The sequence below is a fragment of the Blennius ocellaris genome (genome assembly GCF_963422515.1).
Source record: "Blennius ocellaris genome assembly, contig: SCAFFOLD_76, whole genome shotgun sequence".
NCBI lineage: Eukaryota > Metazoa > Chordata > Actinopteri > Blenniiformes > Blenniidae > Blennius > Blennius ocellaris.
The window spans coordinates 13356-36872 of NW_027661907.1; the positions used below are offsets into that span (position 1 = coordinate 13356).

At 50.0% G+C, this 23517-nt stretch overlaps 2 protein-coding genes across 2 annotated transcripts in view; one reads left to right on the top strand and one right to left on the bottom strand.

Moving 5' to 3' along the window:
* LOC308148614 (transcription factor IIIB 90 kDa subunit-like) overlaps nt 1-23517 on the bottom strand; it is a gene marked incomplete at its 3' end in the record, with an annotated part of 36534 nt that extends 13017 nt beyond the window's left edge. Inside the window, exons 1-6 of the mRNA XM_080522101.1 lie at nt 23299-23517; nt 19138-19345; nt 18039-18119; nt 16177-16350; nt 11387-11418; nt 7585-7657 (exon numbers count right to left, since the gene is read on the bottom strand). Coding sequence (XP_080378227.1) covers nt 7585-7657; nt 11387-11418; nt 16177-16350; nt 18039-18119; nt 19138-19321 — 544 coding nt within the window. The remainder of the gene's footprint in view (nt 1-7584; nt 7658-11386; nt 11419-16176; nt 16351-18038; nt 18120-19137; nt 19346-23298) is intronic.
* LOC308148613 (BTB/POZ domain-containing protein 6-B-like) lies at nt 1186-6047 on the top strand. The gene is made up of 4 exons (XM_080522100.1): nt 1186-2424; nt 3424-3514; nt 3601-3719; nt 4715-6047. The coding sequence occupies exons 1-4, from the start codon at nt 2000-2002 to the stop codon at nt 5745-5747; spliced, it is 1668 nt and encodes a 555-aa protein (XP_080378226.1). The 5' UTR covers nt 1186-1999; the 3' UTR covers nt 5748-6047.

Below are 23517 nucleotides of genomic sequence, written 5' to 3' on the forward strand. Positions count from 1 at the left end.
ACAGGTGACTTCCTGCCACAGCACCCCCTGCTGGGCGAAGCGGGGGATGTAGAGGCAGGGGTCTGACGACACAACAACAACAGGTGACTTCCTGCCACAGCACCCCCTGCTGGGCGAAGCGGGGGATGTAGAGGCAGGGGTCTGACGACACAACAACAACAGGTGACTTCCTGCCACAGCACCCCCTGCTGGGCGAAGCGGGGGATGTAGAGGCAGGGGTCTGACGACACAACAACAACAGGTGACTTCCTGCCACAGCGCCCCCTGCTGGGCGAAGCGGGGGATGTAGAGGCAGGGGTCTGACGACCCAACAACAACAGGTGACTTCCTGCCACAGCGCCCCCTGCTGGGCGAAGCGGGGGATGTAGAGGCAGGGGTCTGACGACACAACAACAACAGGTGACTTCCTGCCACAGCGCCCCCTGCTGGGCGAAGCGGGGGATGTAGAGGCAGGGGTCTGACGACACAACAACAACAGGTGACTTCCTGCCACAGCGCCCCCTGCTGGGCGAAGCGGGGGATGTAGAGGCAGGGGTCTGACGACACAACAACAACAGGTGACTTCCTGCCACAGCGCCCCCTGCTGGGCGAAGCGGGGGATGTAGAGGCAGGGGTCTGACAACACAACAACAGGTGACTTCCTGCCACAGCGCCCCCTGCTGGGCGAAGCGGGGGATGTAGAGGCAGGGGTCTGACGACACAACAACAACAGGTGACTTCCTGCCACAGCGCCCCCTGCTGGGCGAAGCGGGGGATGTAGAGGCAGGGGTCTGACGACACAAGCGCACAATAAAACATTCTGAAAATGGTGTAGTGAGCACGTCGGGCCACTAGTGGGTGTTGTTTGGTTTTGTAATGAAACCCCCTCCTCCACCCACCCACACACACACACACACACACACACACACACACACACACACACACACACACACACACACACACACACACACACACACACACACACACACACACACACACACACACACACACACACACACACACACACACACACACACACACACACAGGGAGTGTTTCCACCGAGACAGAATAGCAGCATTTTAAGAAAAGTTCCAAATTGGAGGCCGTTTTTCAAACAGTTGTGTTTCCGGTGGCTCTGAGCACCGTTGTCATGGAAACGGATGTCCACAGCACAACAAACGTTTTCAGTTGAAAGTGTTGGCGTGTAAACGGGACGTAAAGAACGTGAAGGATTAATGAAAGCAGCAGGGGGGTGGGGGGGGTTATTCACGGTGGCCCCCCCCAGGGCCCCGGGCAACAGTGTCTCAAGCTCCGCCCCTGCAGCTCTGACCGGTTGGGGGGAGGGGGAGGTGTCGTCCGCGTGACGCACTCTGCGGAGCCGCTGTGGGAGGAGCCTCCCTTATGACGTCGGCACGCCCCGACATGCTGATTGGCTGACAGGGCGCCCTGGGCGTTCGGGAGGGGGGTCACGACAAGAGAGAAAAAACAGTCAGAAAAAAACAGTCGAGCAACAAAATTGCCCTCAAATGAACGTTTCCTCCGGAGGAGCAGCGGAGCAGCGGGCGGAGCAGCACCGGGCACCGGGCAGCGGGCAGCGGAGCGCCGGCCTGCGGAGCGCCGAGCGGCGGTAAACAGCAGAGGACTGTGCGCGAGGATTAACACGCAGAGGCGGGGCGGAGGAGGAGGAGGAGGAGGAGGCGACGCTCCGGATTAGCCGCGCGCCGAAAAAGGGAAAACAAGCGACGCTTCGCGGACGTTTCGTCCGGAGAGGATGAGCTGACGGCGGCACACGGAGCCCGAGTGTTGGCGGCGCCGCTCGGACACGGAGGAACCGCACGGAGCGTCTCTTCACATGTCGTCGCCTCAACTTGTGTGTTCGGGCCGTTTCGCCGCGGCGCGCTAGCCGGGAGAGAAGAGTCCCCCCCCCCCCCCCCCCGGGGCTTTTCCACTGTGTTCGTCCGCCACACGGACTCTCTTCCCCGGGCGCCGCCGCGGAGACTCATCGGGTGGCCGGAGCCGATGCCCACGGCGGACTGCAGGCTGCTCCAGCATGGCCGCATCATGAGGTGCTTGGCTTCGCTGCTTCTTCTGCCAGAAACGCTGAGAAGGTCCCGGAAGCTGCGCGGGCTCCCGGCCGGCCTGCCGCTCTCGTCCCACGTCCTCAGTCTGTCGCTCACCGCCAAGAAGCGGCAGAGGAAGATGGCCGCGGAGCTCTGCCCCGCCAACCCCGCCAGCCTGGCCAGCGGCACCACGGTGGCCGACACCGAGAAGCCCAAGGAGGTGCAGGTGTGTCAGGCCAGCAGCAGCGAAGGAGGAGAAGGAGGTGCAGGAGCAGGAGGAGCAGGAGGCAGTGCCGCCACCACACCGACCAGCCAGCACAACATCAACAACAACAACATCGAGACGCCCAGCTGGCAGTGCAGCCACCCGACCCTCCGGGAGAGGTAACCCGGGCTACCGGGAGGGGGGGGTCAGAACCGCCATGTTACTGCCTCCAGTGTGAGTCTCTCAGCAGCTCCTCCACTGGAACCTTCACACCTCCTCACAGCCAGGAGCCTTTTTTCTTTTTTTTCCTTTCCTTTCAGAAAGCTTCATGTTTACCCAGTAAGATAGCAGGTTTCCATGGAAATGACCTAAACACTGGAAACGATGTAGTGAGCATGCCAGGCCACCAGGAGGCGCTCTGGGTTGTTCTGTAGTGAAACCACACACATGCAGCAGAGAAAAATACAAACGTTAAGGATGGGAGTACACAGACGAGTAATATTATGAAACTAACATTTAGTTAGTGATGATGCTCTTATTGTTCCTCTACTAGCGGATGAGCAGAAGAACTAGTTCCCTCGGCGGCGGTGCACATGGACGGAGCGTCCATCGTGTGAACAACCTCAGAAAACAATCTGGAAGTTTTGCGTTTTCACTGAAATGTCGTGTAAACGGGAGCTTGAGGACCAGAAATAGCAATTATCAAGTAATGACATGACGGGAAATCAGCACCGCCACCAGGGGGCAGCACTGCAGCAATAGGTGAAACCACCAGTGGCTGCACTTTCTCCAATATATACACTTGTATTTTAGAATGGAAGGATTGCTCCACACAGGAGAACTAGTTTAACATGGAATAAGAATAAAACACTATTTCCAGGGAGGAGTTGTACAATCTCCCGGCCACAGGAGGAAGATCGTGTATTTTATCTGACCTCTTGTGACGGTAAGTCATTCCTGTTTGGGTTTCGACTGATGGGCTGAGGAAAGTGCATTTGCCTGGTTTTGTGTGCTCACTCTCCACCCTGCCTGCTGCTGAAGTGGGTCGACGGAGCGCCGTGTGATGTGGCGGCTGCAGCTGAACCCTCCCAAACCGTTAAATAACCCTGGTCTCCAGGCAAAGTGGGTGTGGGAGGACTGGCTGTCCTACAATCCGCTGAGCTCTGCTCTGCTTCCAGGAACGCCTTGATGTTCAACAACGAGCTGATGGCCGACGTCCACTTCATGGTGGGGCCTCTGGGGGCTTCGCAGAAGGTTCCGGCACACAAGGTACCGAGCAGAAGAGCCCGTCTGCCTTTAACTTGGTCAAGAGTGATTCTGCTTCCATGTGTCTGACGCTCCCCCCCCCCCCCCAGTATGTGCTGGCCGTGGGAAGCTCCGTCTTCTGTGCCATGTTTTACGGCGATCTGGCGGAGGAGGAGTCTGAGATCCAGATCCCAGATGTGGAACCTGCTGCTTTTCTAATCCTGCTGAAGTAAGCCCCTCGCCATCCAGCAGACGACCAGCGTCACATGACTCAGAGGCGCTCTGTAATTGCTGGTGTTCGCAGCGCTCTTTGTTCAACTCCAAACATTGTCCTGCCCCTCGTCCTCCTCAGCCTGACCATCAGACCGGCGGTTAGAAATATGCTGCTTTTGTTGCACGCTTGGCAGCGCCGGCTCAGACGGAGGATCTTTAAAGTCACAAAGCTTCTCTGGGAAGAGAAGTTTTTCCACTGGGCTGCACTCTGCTTAAACCACGGAAAGACGAGGACCCGGTGTGGGTTAATGTGCTCCAAATGTTCCTCATAATATCTCTTTTTATGTGGAACAATAAAGAAGTCGCTCTGTTACTGCCAGAAAACGACTTCTCTCAAGTTGGAGATCTGTAGATTTAAGGCATATCAACTCAGTTTTATGGATGAAATGAGGAGGATTTTACTACTTTAAGAAAGAAATGAGCCACATTTATTTATATTTTAGGACAGAAAAAGCTCAATTCCCCGATATAGAGTGGAGAATAAGTTGAACGCACGGCCATTCAAATGAATAGATTACATTTTCGTTCGTTCGGGGGAGAATAAGCTGAAGATTTAATCAACTGAGGCTGAAAGTGTCAAGTTTTAGTCGATACAAGATGAACCAACAGATCTACTTTAAAACGACGTATAGACAGTTGTACATTGTAGGAAGCAATAAATCAGGTTGCAATTTGTGGTCATTGTGCTTATTTGAAGAGAGTAAATTTGTCACTTACATTTCGGACATGATAAACATATTGAAGGCAGATCTGGTGAGTTTTCATGATGTTTGAAACTGAGATACTTTACTGTTAAGATCAACCTAAAATACATTTCTGATCATTCAGAAATCCCTGATTTAATCAGATGAATTCATAGTGAGTTCAGTAGTTGGGATAAAATAAGATTATTTGATGTTGTTTTCCTGTGTAAAGTAAGAGTTTGTGCTGACGTGCCCCGTGCCCCGGCAGGTACATGTACAGCGACGAGATCGAGCTGGAGGCGGACACGGTGCTGGCCACCCTGTATGCCGCCAAGAAGTACATCGTGCCGGCGCTGGCCCGGGCGTGCGTCACCTTCCTGGAGACCAGCCTGGAGGCCAGGAACGCCTGCGTGCTGCTGTCGCAGAGCCGGCTGTTCGAGGAGCCCGAGCTGACGCAGCGCTGCTGGGAGGTGATCGACGCGCAGGCCGAGCTGGCGCTGCTGTCCGACGGCTTCTGCGAGATCGACCTGCAGACGCTGGACATCATCCTGCGCCGCGAGACGCTCAACGCCAAGGAGGCGGTGGTGTTCGAGGCCGTGATGAGCTGGGCCGCCGCCGAGTGCAAGCGGCGGGGCCTGGCGCCGTCCACCGGCAACAAGAGGGACGTGCTGGGCAAGGCGCTGTTCCTGGTGCGGGTCCCCGCCATGAGCCTGGAGGAGTTCGCCGACGGCGCGGCGCAGTCCGACATCCTGACGCTGGAGGAGACGCACAACGTCTTCCTGTGGTACACGGCGGCCAAGAAGCCGCAGCTGGACTTCCCCCTGGTCCCGAGGACCGGCCTGGCCCCGCAGCGCTGCCACCGCTTCCAGTCCTCGGCGTACCGGAGCAACCAGTGGCGCTACCGCGGCCGCTGCGACAGCATCCAGTTCGCCGTGGACAAGCGCATCTTCATCGCCGGCCTGGGCCTGTACGGCTCCAGCGGCGGCAAGGCCGAGTACAGCGTGAAGATCGAGCTGAAGCGGCAGGGCGGCGTCCTGGCGCAGAACCTCACCAAGTTCGTGTCGGACGGCTCCAGCGGCACGTTCCCGGTGTGGTTCGAACATCCGGTGCAGGTGGAGCAGGACGCCTTCTACACGGTGAGCGCCGTGCTGGACGGCGGCGAGCTCAGCTACTTCGGCCAGGAGGGCATGACGGAGGTGCAGAGCGGGAAGGTCACCTTCCAGTTCCAGTGCTCCTCGGACAGCACCAACGGCACCGGGGTGCAGGGGGGGCAGATCCCCGAGCTGGTCTTCTACGCCTGAGCCCCGCGGGGCCCCCCCCACCTCCCAGCCTTCAACGTAATGTAGCATTAAAGACGCTCCGGGACTCGTTTCAAACAGAAGCAGAGGATGGGCTCGTTTATTTAAGTTAATGTTATTTTTCTATTTAAATCCTGCTGTAGAACTGAGGTTGTGGACCGGAGCGGACCGAGGACACGGCGACCTCCAGAACATCGGGACTTTTTGTAAAAATCCGGTTTAACTGTTAACAGCTTGACGCCGTTAAAGCTCAGAAGGAGAATGCTTATTGACCTGACCATGAATATAAAGGTTCTAACATGATCCCCGCTGCTGTCGCGTCGTCATTACTGCGCCCCCTGGCTGCGGCACACGCAACTGCAGCTGGACTCTGTTTTGAGGAATGTGGGTTTAAAGTTTAAACATCAGCTGATAAATGACATTTCTTCATTTAATCTTCGTAGAGCTCAACAGTAAAGAAACAGGATTCATCTGGGATCTTCTAACATCAAAACAAAAATCTGCACAAGTTCCTCAGTTTCTCTTCTGAAAATCTAATTTGTACATTTTAGAGATAAAAAGTCACAAATTGATTGGATTCACTTTGAATGTTCTGACGCACAACCAGCTGTTTCCCACGTTTAATTAAACTTTCTGTACATTTATGTTCCACTTCTTAGATTTTTAACACAGATTGCTTGTTAATTGGAGGGTAAGTTACATTCTAATATTTTGTAGAGTAGAAGAAGTCTGAATCCTGCAGTTTAACCTTGTAGCCAATTCTGCAGGCCACTTTATTAAATAGTAAAATGTTGATTTTCTAACATTTAGAAAAAACAAACTGTGGTTTTAGGATGAAACAGGTTCCATCTCTGATCATTCAAGTCAGATTTCAGATTTTCTTGACATTAAAAACAGGATTCATTTGGTTTTTTAACACATGAGAATAAAATAAAACACTAAAACATTTGAGCCAAAAGATTATATTTCTGCTCCATCAAAACCAACTATCAGATTTTAATGTATTGAGAATAAAAAAGTAATTCCATGACATTCAATAAGCAATAAGTTGTATTGGATCACATTTAGAGGCTGAATTCAGACAGTTACTTTCCACAGCAAGTTTCATTTAAGCTTTATTTTCTGAATAAGTAATTATTTAGTTCTATGTTAGAAAACTAACCTGAATAGAAAACTATCAATGAGGATTTTGAACAATTTGACAAGAAATTCACAGTTCTGGAAGTAGAGAAAAGAAAAAAAGAATATCAGTGAATTAAAACGGCCCAAACGTTCTACTGGTTAAAACACTGAGGCTGGTGTCAAATTACAATCAATGGACGCTTCAGGCATTGGGCGACATACGTCACTGATAGAGTTGTTTTTTATCCCCAAGTTTCTTTATCAGTTTTTACTCCTGGTGAGACTTGAAATGTCGCTACTGAGGCTGGTGTCAAATTACAAGCTCAGCATCATTTAGAAGGCTGTTTGGAAAGTCCACGACCATAAATATTAACGTGTGTCAGACTCTTCTGACACTCCAGAGCAAGAAACCTCTGGAACTGCTGCGATTCTTAAAGCGACACAAAGACGATTTCACAACTTGAATCATGAAGGAGGAAACGAGAGCAGCTTCTTCTGGACGACGTTTAAAACGCAGCCAGTCGCCAACTTCCTCAACTTTATGATCAAATGTTGATCAGTTTGAAGACTGATCAGGTGAGATCAAAACAAGAGACGGACAACAAATCGTCATTCCACCTTTTAAACATTGGAATGAAACCTAAACTCTTCATGCAGTTTTGAGAAACGGCTCAGCTGAGTGGGCGTGGCCAGCATGAGAAGGGGAGGAGCTTCTTACCTATCGCCGGAGCGTTGATGCACAGCTCCCGAGCCAGAGCCAGGAACGTTTTGCCCAGAACGTAAACGTTGACCTGCAGACAGGGGGAGGAGTCAAACTCAGGGTTCAAGCATCACAATGCCGTCACTTCCTGCAGGTCACAACGCAGCCGCCGTTTCATGCTTGTGACTCGTTTCCAGCTGATCAGAATCGTTTATACGAGTGAAATTATATAAACGATTGATCTTTGGGTTTTTGAAGCCAAAATATTTTTGGGGTGGAAATCAAATAAAAAAAATAATATTTGTGATGAAGTTAAAAGTTTTGAATCATTTTGGCTCCATAAAGACGCGAGAGAGAAAAATCAACTTTCAGAACGTTCAAAACTCATGACTTTCCTGCTTTTAAACACGAGAAGCTTCGTCTTTCCTCTCATGAACATCTGGAAACATTCTGGACCTCCATCGTCTTCTCCCTCACCTCCGTCATCTTCCTCACCTCTCTTCTTCCTCACCTCCGTCATCTTCCTCACCTCCATCTTCTTCACAGATTCACCTCCATCTTTGTCTACTCTGGTCCTTGTTCACTTTCTAGTTCCATGTTCTATTTCCTGGCTCTATTTTCAAATTCTATTTTCTAGTTCTGGTCCTTGTTCTCTTTCTAGTTTCTAGTTGCGGTTTCTAGTTCCATTTTCTAGTTCTATGTTGTTCTATTTTCTGGCTCTTTTTTCTAGTTCTATTTTCTAGTTCCAGTTTCTAGTTCTGAGACGTGGAGCAGAAGGCAGAGGGACTCGGGTCGTGAACCGAGGTCACATCTCAGTCATTCCTTCAGACCCACTCCCCTGCCCTCTGGGGGGGGGGGGGCAGACAGAAGGACTCTCACTCTCAGCTCCCCCCCGTCAGACTGGGTCACAGATGCTCTGCTGCTATTCTAAGAAAATCCAGCAGGAATTTAAAAACCAGGAGGAAGGAAATCCGTTGAAGAAAAGTTAAAACAAAGCTTAGAAAATTGTTTGTTTACAAAATCGTCATCAGGTCTGAAATTCAAAAATCTATTTATTCCTGAACATTGAATTATTCAACATGAATCGACTCAATTCAGATCAAAACAACTAATTTATTCTCAACTAATGAAGACGTTTAGTGCGGAGCACCGTTTCCCGTTCACACCCAGAAAACACAAGTTTTCTATTTTAACTTGAAAACAGAAACCGGCTCTTCACATTAAACTTTGGTTTCCAAAATAAAATGCTGTCCAGACGAACGTGGCAGGAAGCTGCTGGTGGAAACGACCAGGTGGAGTAAAATGTGTGAGAATAACGTAAACGATGGTTAAAGTCAAACGCTTTAATGTGAAGGAGCCACTGGCTGCTGACAGCTGATGCTGAGAGAGAGTATTGATCCGAGCCGACCAATCAGGGCTCGGCGCCGCAGCAGCAGGATCAACATTCATCTCAGCAACGCAGGAAGAACAAGTGTTTAGGGTGTGGAGCCATGACCTCCGACCCCCCCAGCTCAAACCTCTGCCAGCAGCGGGGGTGGGTGGGGGACAGCTGGCCACATAAAATACCCCCCCACCCCCGCCTGACCAGCTGTGCCTCTCAGCAAACCCCCCCGGGGTGGATCCGCCGCCACACAGACGATTTCTAAATCCGGATGCCCCACCTCCATTCTAATTGCACGTCTGAGCAGCGGCCGGGCAGAGGTGCATTATGGGAGGTGTGTGTGTGTGTGTGGGGGGGGGGGGGGTAATGGGGGGTCAGTTCTTTCAGGTCAGCAGATGTTTCCCAATTGAAAGTCAAACTGCAGGATTATGGATTCAGGCACTGACTGTCATCGTCACCACCACCACCACCACCACCACCACCACCACCACCACCATCATCATCATCATCATCATCATCATCATCATCATCATCATCATCATCATCATCATCATCATCATCATCATCACCACCACCACCACCACCACCACCACCACCACCATCATCATCACCACCACCATCATCACCACCACCATCAGAGTGATGGAGTAGAGGAGTGATGGAGTGACGGAGTGGAGGAGTGATGGAGTGGAAGAGTGATGGAGTGGAAGAGTGGAGGAGTGGAAGAGTGGAGGAGTGATGAGTGGAGGAGTGATGAGTGGAGGAGTGATGAGTGGAGGAGTGGAGGAGTGATGAGTGGAGGAGTGATGAGTGGAGGAGTGATGAGTGGAGGAGTGGAGGAGTGATGAGTGGAGGAGTGGAGGAGTGATGAGTGGAGGAGTGATGGAGTGATGAGTGGAGGAGTGATGAGTGGAGGAGTGATGAGTGGAGGAGTGATGGAGTGATGAGTGGAGGAGTGATGGAGTGATGAGTGGAGGAGTGATAAGTGGAGGAGTGATGAGTGGAGGAGTGATGGAGTGATAAGTGGAGGAGTGATGAGTGGAGGAGTGGAGGAGTGATGAGTGGAGGAGTGATGAGTGGAGGAGTGATGGAGTGATGAGTGGAGGAGTGATGGAGTGATGAGTGGAGGAGTGATGAGTGGAGGAGTGGAGGAGTGATGAGTGGAGGAGTGGAGGAGTGATGAGTGGAGGAGTGATGAGTGGAGGAGTGATGAGTGGAGGAGTGGAGGAGTGATGAGTGGAGGAGTGATGAGTGGAGGAGTGATGAGTGGAGGAGTGGAGGAGTGATGAGTGGAGGAGTGATGGAGTGATGAGTGGAGGAGTGATGAGTGGAGGAGTGAAGGAGTGATGAGTGGAGGAGTGATGGAGTGATGAGTGGAGGAGTGATGAGTGGAGGAGTGGAGGAGTGATGGAGTGATGAGTGGAGGAGTGATGAGTGGAGGAGTGATGGAGTGATGAGTGGAGGAGTGATGAGTGGAGGAGTGATGGAGTGATGAGTGGAGGAGTGATGAGTGGAGGAGTGATGAGTGGAGGAGTGATGGAGTGATGAGTGGAGGAGTGATGAGTGGAGGAGTGATGAGTGGAGGAGTGATGGAGTGATGAGTGGAGGAGTGATGAGTGGAGGAGTGATGGAGTGATGAGTGGAGGAGTGATGAGTGGAGGAGTGATGGAGTGATGAGTGGATGAGTGATGGAGTGATGAGTGGAGGAGTGATGGAGTGATGAGTGGAGGAGTGATGGAGTGATGAGTGGAGGAGTGATGAGTGGAGGAGTGATGAGTGGAGGAGTGATGGAGTGATGAGTGGAGGAGTGGAGGAGTGATGAGTGGAGGAGTGATGAGTGGAGGAGTGATGGAGTGGAGGAGTGATGAGTGGAGGAGTGGAGGAGTGGAGGAGTGATGAGTGGAGGAGTGATGGAGTGATGAGTGGAGGAGTGATGAGTGGAGGAGTGATGAGTGGAGGAGTGATGAGTGGAGGAGTGATGGAGTGATGAGTGGAGGAGTGATGAGTGGAGGAGTGATGGAGTGATGAGTGGAGGAGTGATGGAGTGATGAGTGGAGGAGTGGAGGAGTGATGAGTGGAGGAGTGGAGGAGTGATGAGTGGAGGAGTGATGGAGTGATGAGTGGAGGAGTGGAGGAGTGATGGAGTGATGAGTGGAGGAGTGATGGAGTGATGAGTGGAGGAGTGGAGGAGTGATGAGTGGAGGAGTGATGGAGTGATGAGTGGAGGAGTGATGAGTGGAGGAGTGATGGAGTGATGAGTGGAGGAGTGATGGAGTGATGAGTGGAGGAGTGGAGGAGTGATGAGTGGAGGAGTGGAGGAGTGATGGAGTGATGAGTGGAGGAGTGATGAGTGGAGGAGTGATGGAGTGATGAGTGGAGGAGTGATGGAGTGATGAGTGGAGGAGTGATGGAGTGATGAGTGGAGGAGTGGAGACGTACCTGCAGGAGGTCACTGAGGTCCAGCAGCATGTCTGATGTGAAGGTTGAGGAAAACCAAGAGGATCGTTTGGTTTTCAGGACATAAAAAATTAAAGTAAAAACATGAGGGTTAGGGTTAGTGACAAACCCTAACAAGTCTTTTGACTGAAAGTAAAACAGGAAACGGAGCGACGCTCCGGATCCCGAGCTTCAACTGAAAACCTTCACGTTCACACACAAACGTCGTTGTTTCTGCCACTAGTGGGTGTCGTTTGTTGTTGTAACTGAACGACTCACATGAAACGATCCACCACAATCTTTACAGTCAGATTGTTTTCAAAACCTCGTCTTCTCAGCGACTGAACGGACCAAAACACCAAGAACGTTTTCAATTCTCACTCAACGAGTTGTCATGGAAACGGGGCCTAAATGGCCACTTTGTGGACGTCACACAAAGCCCCGCCCCTTCCTGTCCGTGGATCACCACACACAGAAATGGTACTTCCTCTCAACACAAGTCTTTTTTCCCCACTCAAACTTTTCATTGTCGAGTTTTTTAACGATGGAACTCAAAACAACCACTCAAACTTAGAGGAGCTAAAATACTGAGATAAAGTAACTTTTCTGCTCCCCAGTACTCTAGAAAGTACCAAATATTAAAATCTCCGAGCTTTTTACAGGTCTTAATTTTTTTCACTATTACCAAGTAATAAAGTTCCATTCCACTTTCCAATCTGCCATTTGTGTGGAAATGGCGCCACCTGCAGGTGAAGTGAAGAGCAAAGCAGCAGGTGATGCTAATGTTGCTACATTATCCTGCAAAGTCAAGATTCAGAAACGGTTTTAAAAACAGGTATTTGTAGGATGTGCTGGAGTCAGATTCATGAGGGGCATAATGTTATGGCTGATTCCCCCAACAGGCTGGTCACCGTAGCGACGGTGTCTCCGTGGTGACAGGTGCAGCTGCCATGGATTAATGAGAGAGAACAAATAAAGGCCTGACAACAGAACGAGCAGCGCAGACGATAATCTAATCTGGGCAGATTACAGACGATACCTTTAATCAGGAAATGAAGGCCAGCAGGTCCTGGAAACATCTGGAGGAATTAAAACTCTTCTTCTGTGGTGGAAAAGGTCCTGAAGCTTTTTTCATTCTTTAGGTTCTGAACTTCCTCTTTTCTTGAACAAATATGAATCTAGAGCTGCAGCCACACGGCGACAAACACCTTCGTTTTTCTCCCCTTCTGTCCAAACTATTCTGTCCACACGTCTCCGTCCACACGTCTCCGTCCACACGTCACCATCAACACGTCTCCGTCCACACGTCTCCGTCCACACGTCTCCGTCCACACGTCTCCGTCCACACGTCTCCGTCCACACGTCACCATCAACACGTCACCCTCAACACGTCACCCTCAACTGGTCACCCTCAACACGTCACCCTCAACACGTCACCCTCAACACGTCACCATCAACACGTCACCATCAACTGGTCACCATCAACACGTCACCATCAACTGGTCACTATCAACTGGTCGCCATCAACACGTCACCACCAACTGGTCACCACCAACTGGTCACCACCAACTGGTCACCATCAACTGGTCACCATCAACTGGTCACCATCAACACGTCGCCATCAACACGTCGCCATCAACTGGTCGCCACCAACTGGTCGCCATCAACTGGTCGCCATCAACTGGTCGCCATCAACTGGTCGCCATCAACTGGTCGCCATCAACACGTCACCACCAACTGGTCACCATCAACACGTCACCACCAACTGGTCACCATCAACTGGTCACCATCAACTGGTCACCATCAACTGGTCACCGTCAACACGTCACCGTCAACACGTCACCGTCAACTGGTCACCGTCAACACGTCTCCGTCCACACGTCACCATCAACACGTCACCATCAACTGGTCACCATCAACTGGTCACCATCAACTGGTCACCATCAACACGTCACCATCAACACGTCACCATCAACACGTCACCCTCAACTGGTCACCCTCAACACGTCACCCTCAACACGTCACCCTCAACACGTCACCCTCAACACGTCACCCTCAACACGTCACCCTCAACACGTCACCATCAACACGTCACCATCAACTGGTCACCATCGACACGTCACCATCGACACGTCACCATCGACACGTCACCATCGACACGTCACCACCGACACGTCACCACCGACACGTCACCATCAACTGGTCACCATCAACTCGTCACCATCAACACGTCACCATCAACTGGTCACCACCAACTGGTCACCACCAACTGGTCACCATCAACTCGTCACCATCAACACGTCACCATCAACTGGTCACCACCAACTGGTCACCACCAACTGGTCACCATCAACACGTCACCACCGACACGTCACCATCAACTGGTCACCATCAACTCGTCACCATCAACACGTCACCATCAACTGGTCACCACCAACTGGTCACCACCAACTGGTCACCATCAACACGTCACCATCAACACGTCACCATCAACTGGTCACCACCAACTGGTCACCACCAACTGGTCACCATCAACACGTCACCATCAACACGTCACCATCAACTGGTCACCATCAACTGGTCACCATCAACACGTCACCATCAACACGTCACCATCAACACGTCACCATCAACTGGTCACCACCAACTGGTCACCATCAACACGTCACCATCAACTGGTCACCACCAACTGGTCACCATCAACACGTCACCATCAACACGTCACCATCAACTGGTCACCATCAACTGGTCACCATCAACACGTCACCATCAACACGTCACCATCAACACGTCACCATCAACTGGTCACCACCAACTGGTCACCATCAACACGTCACCATCAACACGTCACCACCAACTGGTCACCATCAACTGGTCACCATCAACACGTCACCATCAACTGGTCACCACCAACTGGTCACCATCAACACGTCACCATCAACACGTCACCATCAACACGTCACCATCAACTGGTCACCATCAACTGGTCACTATCAACACGTCACCATCAACACGTCACCACCAACTGGTCACCACCAACTGGTCACCATCAACACGTCACCATCAACTGGTCACCATCAACACGTCACCATCAACACGTCACCATCAACACGTCACCATCAACACGTCACCATCAACTGGTCACCACCAACTGGTCACCACCAACTGGTCACCACCAACACGTCACCATCAACACGTCACCATCAACTGGTCACCATCAACTGGTCACCATCAACACGTCACCATCAACACGTCACCATCAACTGGTCACCATCAACTGGTCACCATCAACACGTCACCATCAACACGTCACCATCAACTGGTCACCATGAGGATTTAGGACATGTAGTTCACATGTCAGGCCTATAGGGGCGCTGTGACTCACCAAACACACAGAAGACAGAGCACATAGAAATTTAGAAGTAGATCCTGCTGCTAGTGTCAGTAGCTTCTAGTTCTATAGGTCTATGGCCCTGCTGCTAGCATGAGTAGCTTCTAGTTCTATAGGTCTATGGCCCTGCTGCTAGCGTCAGTTGCTTCTAGTTCTATACGTCTATGGCCCTGCTGCTAGCGTCAGTTGCTTCTAGTTCTATAGGTCTATGGCCCTGCTCCACCTGCTGCTAGTGTCAGCAGCTTCTAGTTCTATAGGTCTATGGCCCTGCTCCTCCTACTGCTAGCGTCAGTAGCTTCTAGTTCTATAGGTCTATGGCCCCGCTCCTCCTGCTGCTAGCGTCAGTAGCTTCTAGTTCTATAGGTCTATGGCCCCGCTCCTCCTGCTGCTAGCGTCAGTAGCTTCTAGTTCTATAGGTCTATGGCCCTGCTCCACCTGCTGCTAGCGTCAGTAGCTTCTAGTTCTATAGGTCTATGGCCCCGCTCCTCCTGCTGCTAGCGTCAGTAGCTTCTAGTTCTATAGGTCTATGGCCCCGCTCCTCCTGCTGCTAGTGTCAGCAGCTTCTAGTTCTATAGGTCTATGGCCCTGCTCCTCCTACTGCTAGCGTCAGTAGCTTCTAGTTCTATAGGTCTATGGCCCCGCTCCTCCTGCTGCTAGCGTCAGTAGCTTCTAGTTCTATAGGTCTATGGCCCCGCTCCTCCTGCTGCTAGCGTCAGTAGCTTCTAGTTCTATAGGTCTATGGCCCCGCTCCTCCTGCTGCTAGCGTCAGTAGCTTCTAGTTCTATAGGTCTATGGCCCCGCTCCTCCTGCTGCTAGCGTCAGTAGCTTCTAGTTCTATAGGTCTATGGCCCCGCTCCTCCTGCTGCTAGCGTCAGTCACTTCTAGTTCTATAGGTCTATGGCCCTGCTCCTCCTGCTGCTAGCGTCAGTAGCTTCTAGTTCTATAGGTCTATGGCCCCGCTCCTCCTGCTGCTAGCGTCAGTAGCTTCTAGTTCTATAGGTCTATGGCCCCGCTCCTCCTGCTGCTAGCGTCAGTCACTTCTAGTTCTATAGGTCTATGGCCCCGCTCCTCCTGCTGCTAGCGTCAGTAGCTTCTAGTTCTATAGGTCTATGGCCCTGCTCCAGCTGCTGCTAGTGTCAGCAGCTTCTTGTGGTTATTTGATGACGTCACGGACCGCTGTGGGGGGGGGGTTCCTACAGATTGTCTTTGGCGTCAACACCCTGGGGGGCGGAACATCTGGTTTAGGTGAACCAGGTTCAATCAGGGTGTGTGTGTGTGTGTGTGTGTGTGTGTGTGTGTGTGTGTGTTCTTTGGGAAACGGAAGCAAATGGCCCTTTCAGCATGAAGTGGCGCCCCCCTGTGGTCAGCAGCCCACAGTGCCTCAGCAGGACAGGAAGGATACGCGGCGTCCCCTCGGTGCGACACACCATGTAGAGGCAGGCCGCCATGACGTGGGACGACTTGCGGCCGCGGGTCAGGTGTCGGTTCAGCGCCATCTTGTAGAAGTTGAGGGCGGTGTCCAGGCAGTGCTGACTCATCTGCAGCTGGTGGCCCAGGGTGCTGATGTGCTGCTTCGCTGCAGGGGGCGACACCCAGGAACTACGTCACCCAGTCTGACAAACTACGTCACCCAGGAACTACGTCACCCAGTCTGAGAAACTACGTCACCCAGGAACTACGTCACCCAGTCTGACAAACTACGTCACCCAGGAACTACATCACCCAGTGTGACAAACTACGTCACCCAGGAACTACGTCACCCAGTCTGAGAAACTACATCACCGAGGAACTACGTCACCGAGGAAGTATGTCACTCAGTCTGACAAACTATGTCACCCAGGAACTACGTCACCCAGTGTGACAAACTACGTCACCCAGGAACTACGTCACCCAGTCTGAGAAACTACGTCACCCAGGAACTACATCACCCAGTGTGACAAACTACGTCACCCAGGAACTACGTCACCCAGTGTGACAAACTACATCACCGAGGAACTACGTCACCCAGGAACTACGTCACCCAGTGTGACAAACTACGTCACCCAGGAACTACGTCACCCAGTCTGACAGACTACGTCATCGAGTAACTATGTCACCCAGTCTGAGGAACTACGTCACTGAGTCACTGCAGTAAGGCTGTCAAAATAAAAGTACCTAGTTGGATTGTTATTATGGTGACTGTCAAAATAAAAGCACAAATAAAACATTCCACCAATTTGTCATGATCACAATACAAACAATATATTGCAAATTAATAATTTTCACTAGAAAACATGTCAAACATATCAAATATATAAAGGCAGCAGAATATCGTCACGTTGTGATATCGTCTCATTTATCAAGTCTGTTTATTGTTTCTGTGATAAAACATAAGAACTGATCAATCTATGAGAAATACCTTGCTAAAGTACAAAGTAGTATCTCAGTGCTGCAGTATCTCAGTATCAGTACTGCAGTGTCAGCAGTATCAGCACTGCAGTATCTCAGTATCAGTACTGCAGTGACAGTAATATCAGTACTGCAGTATCAGTAAAAATGAATACCAAAATGTAAAGTGAGAAATAAAGACTTTAAAAATCCCCCAATATCTTTATTTCTCGCTTTACATTTGGATTCTTTCATTTTGTTTCCTTGTTACATAAAAGCGTCGATCCTGCTGCAGCTCCAGTTTTTCCTCGGGTTCAGAAGAAAAAGCTCGTTGAGCAGAAACGATCTGACGATGAAACGATTAACGGGAAAACGAGACAGAAAAGCTTTCAACTCTGCCGACGTGTTGAAACTCTTTAAGTTCCACAGAACAAAACAACCACGACGTCACAACACAAAGGAGCAGCGTGTGGAGGCGCCCCCTGCTGGCCACGACGTCACAACACAAAGGAGCAGCGTGTGGAGGCGCCCCCTGCTGGCCACGACGTCACAACACAAAGGAGCAGCGTGTGGAGGCGCCCCCTGCTGGCCACGACGTCACCACACAAAGGAGCAGCATGTGGAGGCGCCCCCTGCTGGCCACGACGTCACCACACAAAGGAGCAGCGTGTGGAGGCGCCCCCTGCTGGCCACGACGTCACCACACAAAGGAGCAGCGTGTGGAGGCGCCCCCTGCTGGCCACGACGTCACAACACAAAGGAGCAGCGTGTGGAGGCGCCCCCTGCTGGCCACGACGTCACCACACAAAGGAGCAGCGTGTGGAGGCGCCCCCTGCTGGCCACGACGTCACAACACAAAGGAGCAGCGTGTGGAGGCGCCCCCTGCTGGCCACTCACCTTTCTGCAGCGTCTGAGCGCGGGACTCGCGCCCCACCCCCGTCAGGTGAGAATCTCCGAACGACGGGTGTTTGGCTCCAGCTGGGAAACGTTCAGGAACATTTAGGAGCAGAAGGAGGAAAAATGCAGTTAAACAACTTCCCGTGAAGCGACGAGCTTTTCTTCTCCGTCAGTCGACGACTCGTCAAAAAACGACGCTTCCTGACACTTTTCACCGGCTGGCATCAAAACTATCGTGTCACGTTTTCACCTGGAATCCTTCATGGACTAGAAACAACAACTGGACATTTTAATTGACATTTGAATAAAAAAGTTTGATAAATCAACTACAAATAGAAATAATTGTCAGCTGCTGCTCTTTAACGAGAACAAACAGAAAATAACTGAGCAGATTTCTTTATCATGGACGTGAGAAAAGGTCATTAAACGTCGTTTGAAGGAGAAACTCGTCTGGATGTGGTCATAATCCATTACTTTTCATTTCATGACTTCACTTTCAACCATCAAAGATCAATAAACTGTTGTAATGAAGAAAAAACTATTTGATGCTGAAATGATCTGTTCATCAAACTGAACTCATGTTTTACAGCTGAAAGTGAAGCGACAGCTCCACCTGGTGGACAGACTGGCAACTACACCCGTCCACCTGGTGGACAGACTGGCAACTACACCCGTCCACCTGGTGGACAGACTGGCAACTACACCCGTCCACCTGGTGGACAGACTGGCAACTACACCCGTCCACCTGGTGGACAGACTGGCAACTACACCCGTCCACCTGGTGGACAGACTGGCAACTACACCCGTCCACCTGGTGGACAGACTGGCAACTACACCCGTCCACCTGGTGGACAGACTGGCAACTACACCCGTCCACCTGGTGGACAGACTGGCAACTACACCCCCTCATTGAGTTTGTCTTTATGTCACTGTTACCTTGAGAAAGTAATCTGATTACTAGTAACTGCTTTAAAAAGTAACTTGCTACTTTACTGATTACTTGTATAAAAGTAAGCAAGTGAGAATCCAAGCAACCTTTTAGTTACTTTCAGCCCCCCCCCCCCCCCCCCCGCCGTGTGTGTGTGTGTGTGTGTCTCACCTTCCGAGGACACGAACTGTCCCACGGCGAGCGAGCCGCCGCCGCCCGTCTCCACGAACTCGACCTCGGAGACGATGATGTTGTCCTCCAGCACGGCGCCGCAGCTCATGCACACGGCGTCGCCGCGCGCCGCGTCCACGTCGATGTCGGCGCCGCCGCAGGTCTTACACACCCGCGAGCTCATGGCGCCTCTGAGCCGCAAAGCCTGCTGGGAAAACAGCCGGACGTCAGCTGGTCCAGGTTTCCCAGGCTGCAGGTCCACGAGAAGACAGTGGACGGACTGAGGTCTCTGCTGTCCCTCAGGGCTCTGGGCCTCTTTAGCTCCTCCCCCTCAGGGCTCTGGGCCTCTTTAGCTCCTCCCCCTCATGGCCATGGGCCTCTTTAGCTCCTCCCCCTCAGGGCTCTGGACCTCTTTAGCTCCTCCCCCTTCGCCATGTTGCTCAACGCCGTGATGCAGTTCAAACTAGGGACGGGCCGGTCCAGTACCGGGTCCTGACCCAGTACCGGGTCCTGACCCAGTACCGATACCAGGTTCCGTTCCAGTACCGGTACCTGGCTCCGTTCCAGTACCTGGCTCCGGTTCCGGTGTGAGTTCTCGTGTACTTTAGTGTGAGTTCTATGTGTACTTTAGTGTGTGTTCTTTGTGTACTTTAGTGTGAGTTCTTCAGTACTTTAGTGTGTGTTCTTTGTGTACTTTAGTGTGAGTTCTTCAGTACTTTAGTGTGAGTTCTTTGTGTACTTTAGTGTGAGTTCTTCAGTACTTTAGTGTGTGTTCTTTGTGTACTTTAGTGTGTGTTCTTTGTGTACTTTAGTGTGAGTTCTTTGTGTACTTTAGTGTGAGTTCTTCAGTACTTTAGTGTGTGTTCTTTGTGTACTTTAGTGTGTGTTCTTTGTGTACTTTAGTGTGTGTTCTTCAGTACTTTAGTGTGTGTTCTTTGTGTACTTTAGTGTGAGTTCTTCAGTACTTTAGTGTGAGTTCTTTGTGTACTTTAGTGTGAGTTCTTCGTGTACTTTAGTGTGTGTTCTTTGTGTACTTTAGTGTGAGTTCTTTGTGTACTTTAGTGTGAGTTCTTGTGTACTTTAGTGTGAGTTCTATGTGTACTTTAGTGTGAGTTCTATGTGTACTTTAGTGTGAGTTCTTGTGTACTTTAGTGTGAGTTCTTCAGTACTTTAGTGTGAGTTCTATGTGTACTTTAGTGTGAGTTCTATGTGTACTTTAGTGTGAGTTCTTGTGTACTTTAGTGTGAGTTCTTGTGTACTTTAGTGTGAGTTCTTCAGTACTTTAGTGTGAGTTCTTCAGTACTTGAGTGTGAGTTCTATGTGTACTTGAGTGTGAGTTCTATGTGTACTTGAGTGTGAGTTCTATGTGTACTTTAGTGTGAGTTCTTTGTGTACTTTAGTGTGAGTTCTTCAGTACTTTAGTGTGTGTTCTTTGTGTACTTTAGTGTGAGTTCTTCAGTACTTTAGTGTGAGTTCTTTGTGTACTTTAGTGTGAGTTCTTCAGTACTTTAGTGTGTGTTCTTTGTGTACTTTAGTGTGTGTTCTTCAGTACTTTAGTGACTTCTTTGTGTACTTTAGTGTGAGTTCTTCAGTACTTTAGTGTGTGTTCTTTGTGTACTTTAGTGTGTGTTCTTTGTGTACTTTAGTGTGTGTTCTTCAGTACTTTAGTGTGTGTTCTTTGTGTACTTTAGTGTGTGTTCTTTGTGTACTTTAGTGTGAGTTCTTCAGTACTTTAGTGTGTGTTCTTTGTGTACTTTAGTGTGAGTTCTTCGTGTACTTTAGTGTGTGTTCTTTGTGTACTTTAGTGTGAGTTCTTTGTGTACTTTAGTGTGAGTTCTTTGTGTACTTTAGTGTGAGTTCTTGTGTACTTTAGTGTGAGTTCTATGTGTACTTTAGTGTGAGTTCTATGTGTACTTTAGTGTGAGTTCTTGTGTACTTTAGTGTGAGTTCTTCAGTACTTTAGTGTGAGTTCTTCAGTACTTTAGTGTGAGTTCTATGTGTACTTTAGTGTGAGTTCTTGTGTACTTCAGTGTGAGTTCTATGTGTACTTTAGTGTGAGTTCTTGTGTACTTTAGTGTGAGTTCTTGTGTACTTTAGTGTGAGTTCTATGTGTACTTTAGTGTGAGTTCTTCAGTACTTTAGTGTGAGTTCTTCAGTACTTGAGTGTGAGTTCTATGTGTACTTTAGTGTGAGTTCTATGTGTACTTTAGTGTGAGTTCTTGTGTACTTTAGTGTGAGTTCTTGTGTACTTTAGTGTGAGTTCTATGTGTACTTTAGTGTGAGTTCTTGTGTACTTCAGTGTGAGTTCTATGTGTACTTTAGTGTGAGTTCTATGTGTACTTTAGTGTGAGTTCTATGTGTACTTTAGTGTGAGTTCTTCAGTACTTTAGTGTGAGTTCTTCAGTACTTTAGTGTGAGTTCTTTGTGTACTTTAGTGTGAGTTCTTGTGTACTTTAGTGTGAGTTCTTGTGTACTTTAGTGTGAGTTCTTGTGTACTTTAGTGTGAGTTCTTGTGTACTTTAGTGTGAGTTCTTGTGTACTTTAGTGTGAGTTCTTGTGTACTTCAGTGTGAGTTCTATGTGTACTTTAGTGTGAGTTCTTCAGTACTTTAGTGTGAGTTCTTCAGTACTTTAGTGTGAGTTCTTGTGTACTTTAGTGTGAGTTCTTCAGTACTTTAGTGTGAGTTCTTGTGTACTTTAGTGTGAGTTCTTCAGTACTTTAGTGTGAGTTCTTGTGTACTTTAGTGTGAGTTCTTGTGTACTTTAGTGTGAGTTCTTGTGTACTTTAGTGTGAGTTCTTGTGTACTTCAGTGTGAGTTCTATGTGTACTTTAGTGTGAGTTCTTCAGTACTTTAGTGTGAGTTCTTGTGTACTTTAGTGTGAGTTCTTGTGTACTTTAGTGTGAGTTGTTCAGTACTTGAGTGTGAGTTCTATGTGTACTTTAGTGTGAGTTCTTCAGTACTTTAGTGTGAGTTCTTGTGTACTTTAGTGTGAGTTCTTGTGTACTTTAGTGTGAGTTGTTCAGTACTTGAGTGTGAGTTCTATGTGTACTTTAGTGTGAGTTCTTGTGTACTTCAGTGTGAGTTCTTCAGTACTTTAGTGTGAGTTCTTCAGTACTTTAGTGTGAGTTCTTGTGTACTTTAGTGTGAGTTCTTGTGTACTTTAGTGTGAGTTCTTGTGTACTTTAGTGTGAGTTGTTCAGTACTTGAGTGTGAGTTCTATGTGTACTTTAGTGTGAGTTCTTCAGTACTTTAGTGTGAGTTCTTCAGTACTTTAGTGTGAGTTCTTGTGTACTTTAGTGTGAGTTCTTGTGTACTTCAGTGTGAGTTCTATGTGTACTTTAGTGTGAGTTCTTCAGTACTTTAGTGTGAGTTCTTGTGTACTTTAGTGTGAGTTGTTCAGTACTTGAGTGTGAGTTGTTCAGTACTTGAGTGTGAGTTCTATGTGTACTTTAGTGTGAGTTCTTCAGTACTTTAGTGTGAGTTCTTGTGTACTTTAGTGTGAGTTCTTGTGTACTTTAGTGTGAGTTCTTGTGTACTTTAGTGTGAGTTCTTGTGTACTTCAGTGTGAGTTCTATGTGTACTTTAGTGTGAGTTGTTCAGTACTTTAGTGTGAGTTCTTCAGTACTTTAGTGTGAGTTCTTGTGTACTTTAGTGTGAGTTCTTCAGTACTTTAGTGTGAGGGGGTGAGGGATTGGGGGTGAGAGATTGGGGGTGGGTAGGGGGGGATTGGGGGTGGGTAGGGGGGGTATGGGGGTGGGTAGGGGGGGTATGGGGGTCGCTTCTTTCTCGTGTCGGTGACATTTTGCATCATGTGGATGATGACTTGCATCCTGCGGCGTCATTGAGCACCCGCCTCCCTCCCTCCCGTTAGCGGAGCGGCGACGTGGCAGCCGTCAGGAGTAACGTGACATGCAGGAACCGGAGTAACGTGGACCTGCAGGAACCGGAGTAACGTGGACCTGCAGGGACCGGAGTAACGTGGGCCTGCAGGGACCGGAGTAACGTGGGCCTGCAGCCCCGAAGCGTCCCTGGTCAGACCAGGACCGGGTCCTGACGGTTCAACACGCCGCAGCGTGGAGCCACGTGTCCCGGTGGACGGAGCGGCTCCGCCGGGGGAAACAGGCCGAGAGAAGCAGCGTGTGAGCGGCCAGAGTTCAGACCTTGAGCGGGGGGGGAAGTCCTCCGGTCCTCCCGGTCCTCCGGTCCTCCGGTCCTCCCGGTCCTCCCGGTCCTCCGGTCCTCCCGGTCCTCCCGGTCCTCCGGTCCTCCCGGTCCTCCCGTCCTCCGGTTGGGACGTAAAGCTGCGGCCTGTGCGGAGGAACGGCGATTCTGCTGCAATCTGTCGTAACTTCTCCGTTACTCCGCGTTACTCTGCGTTA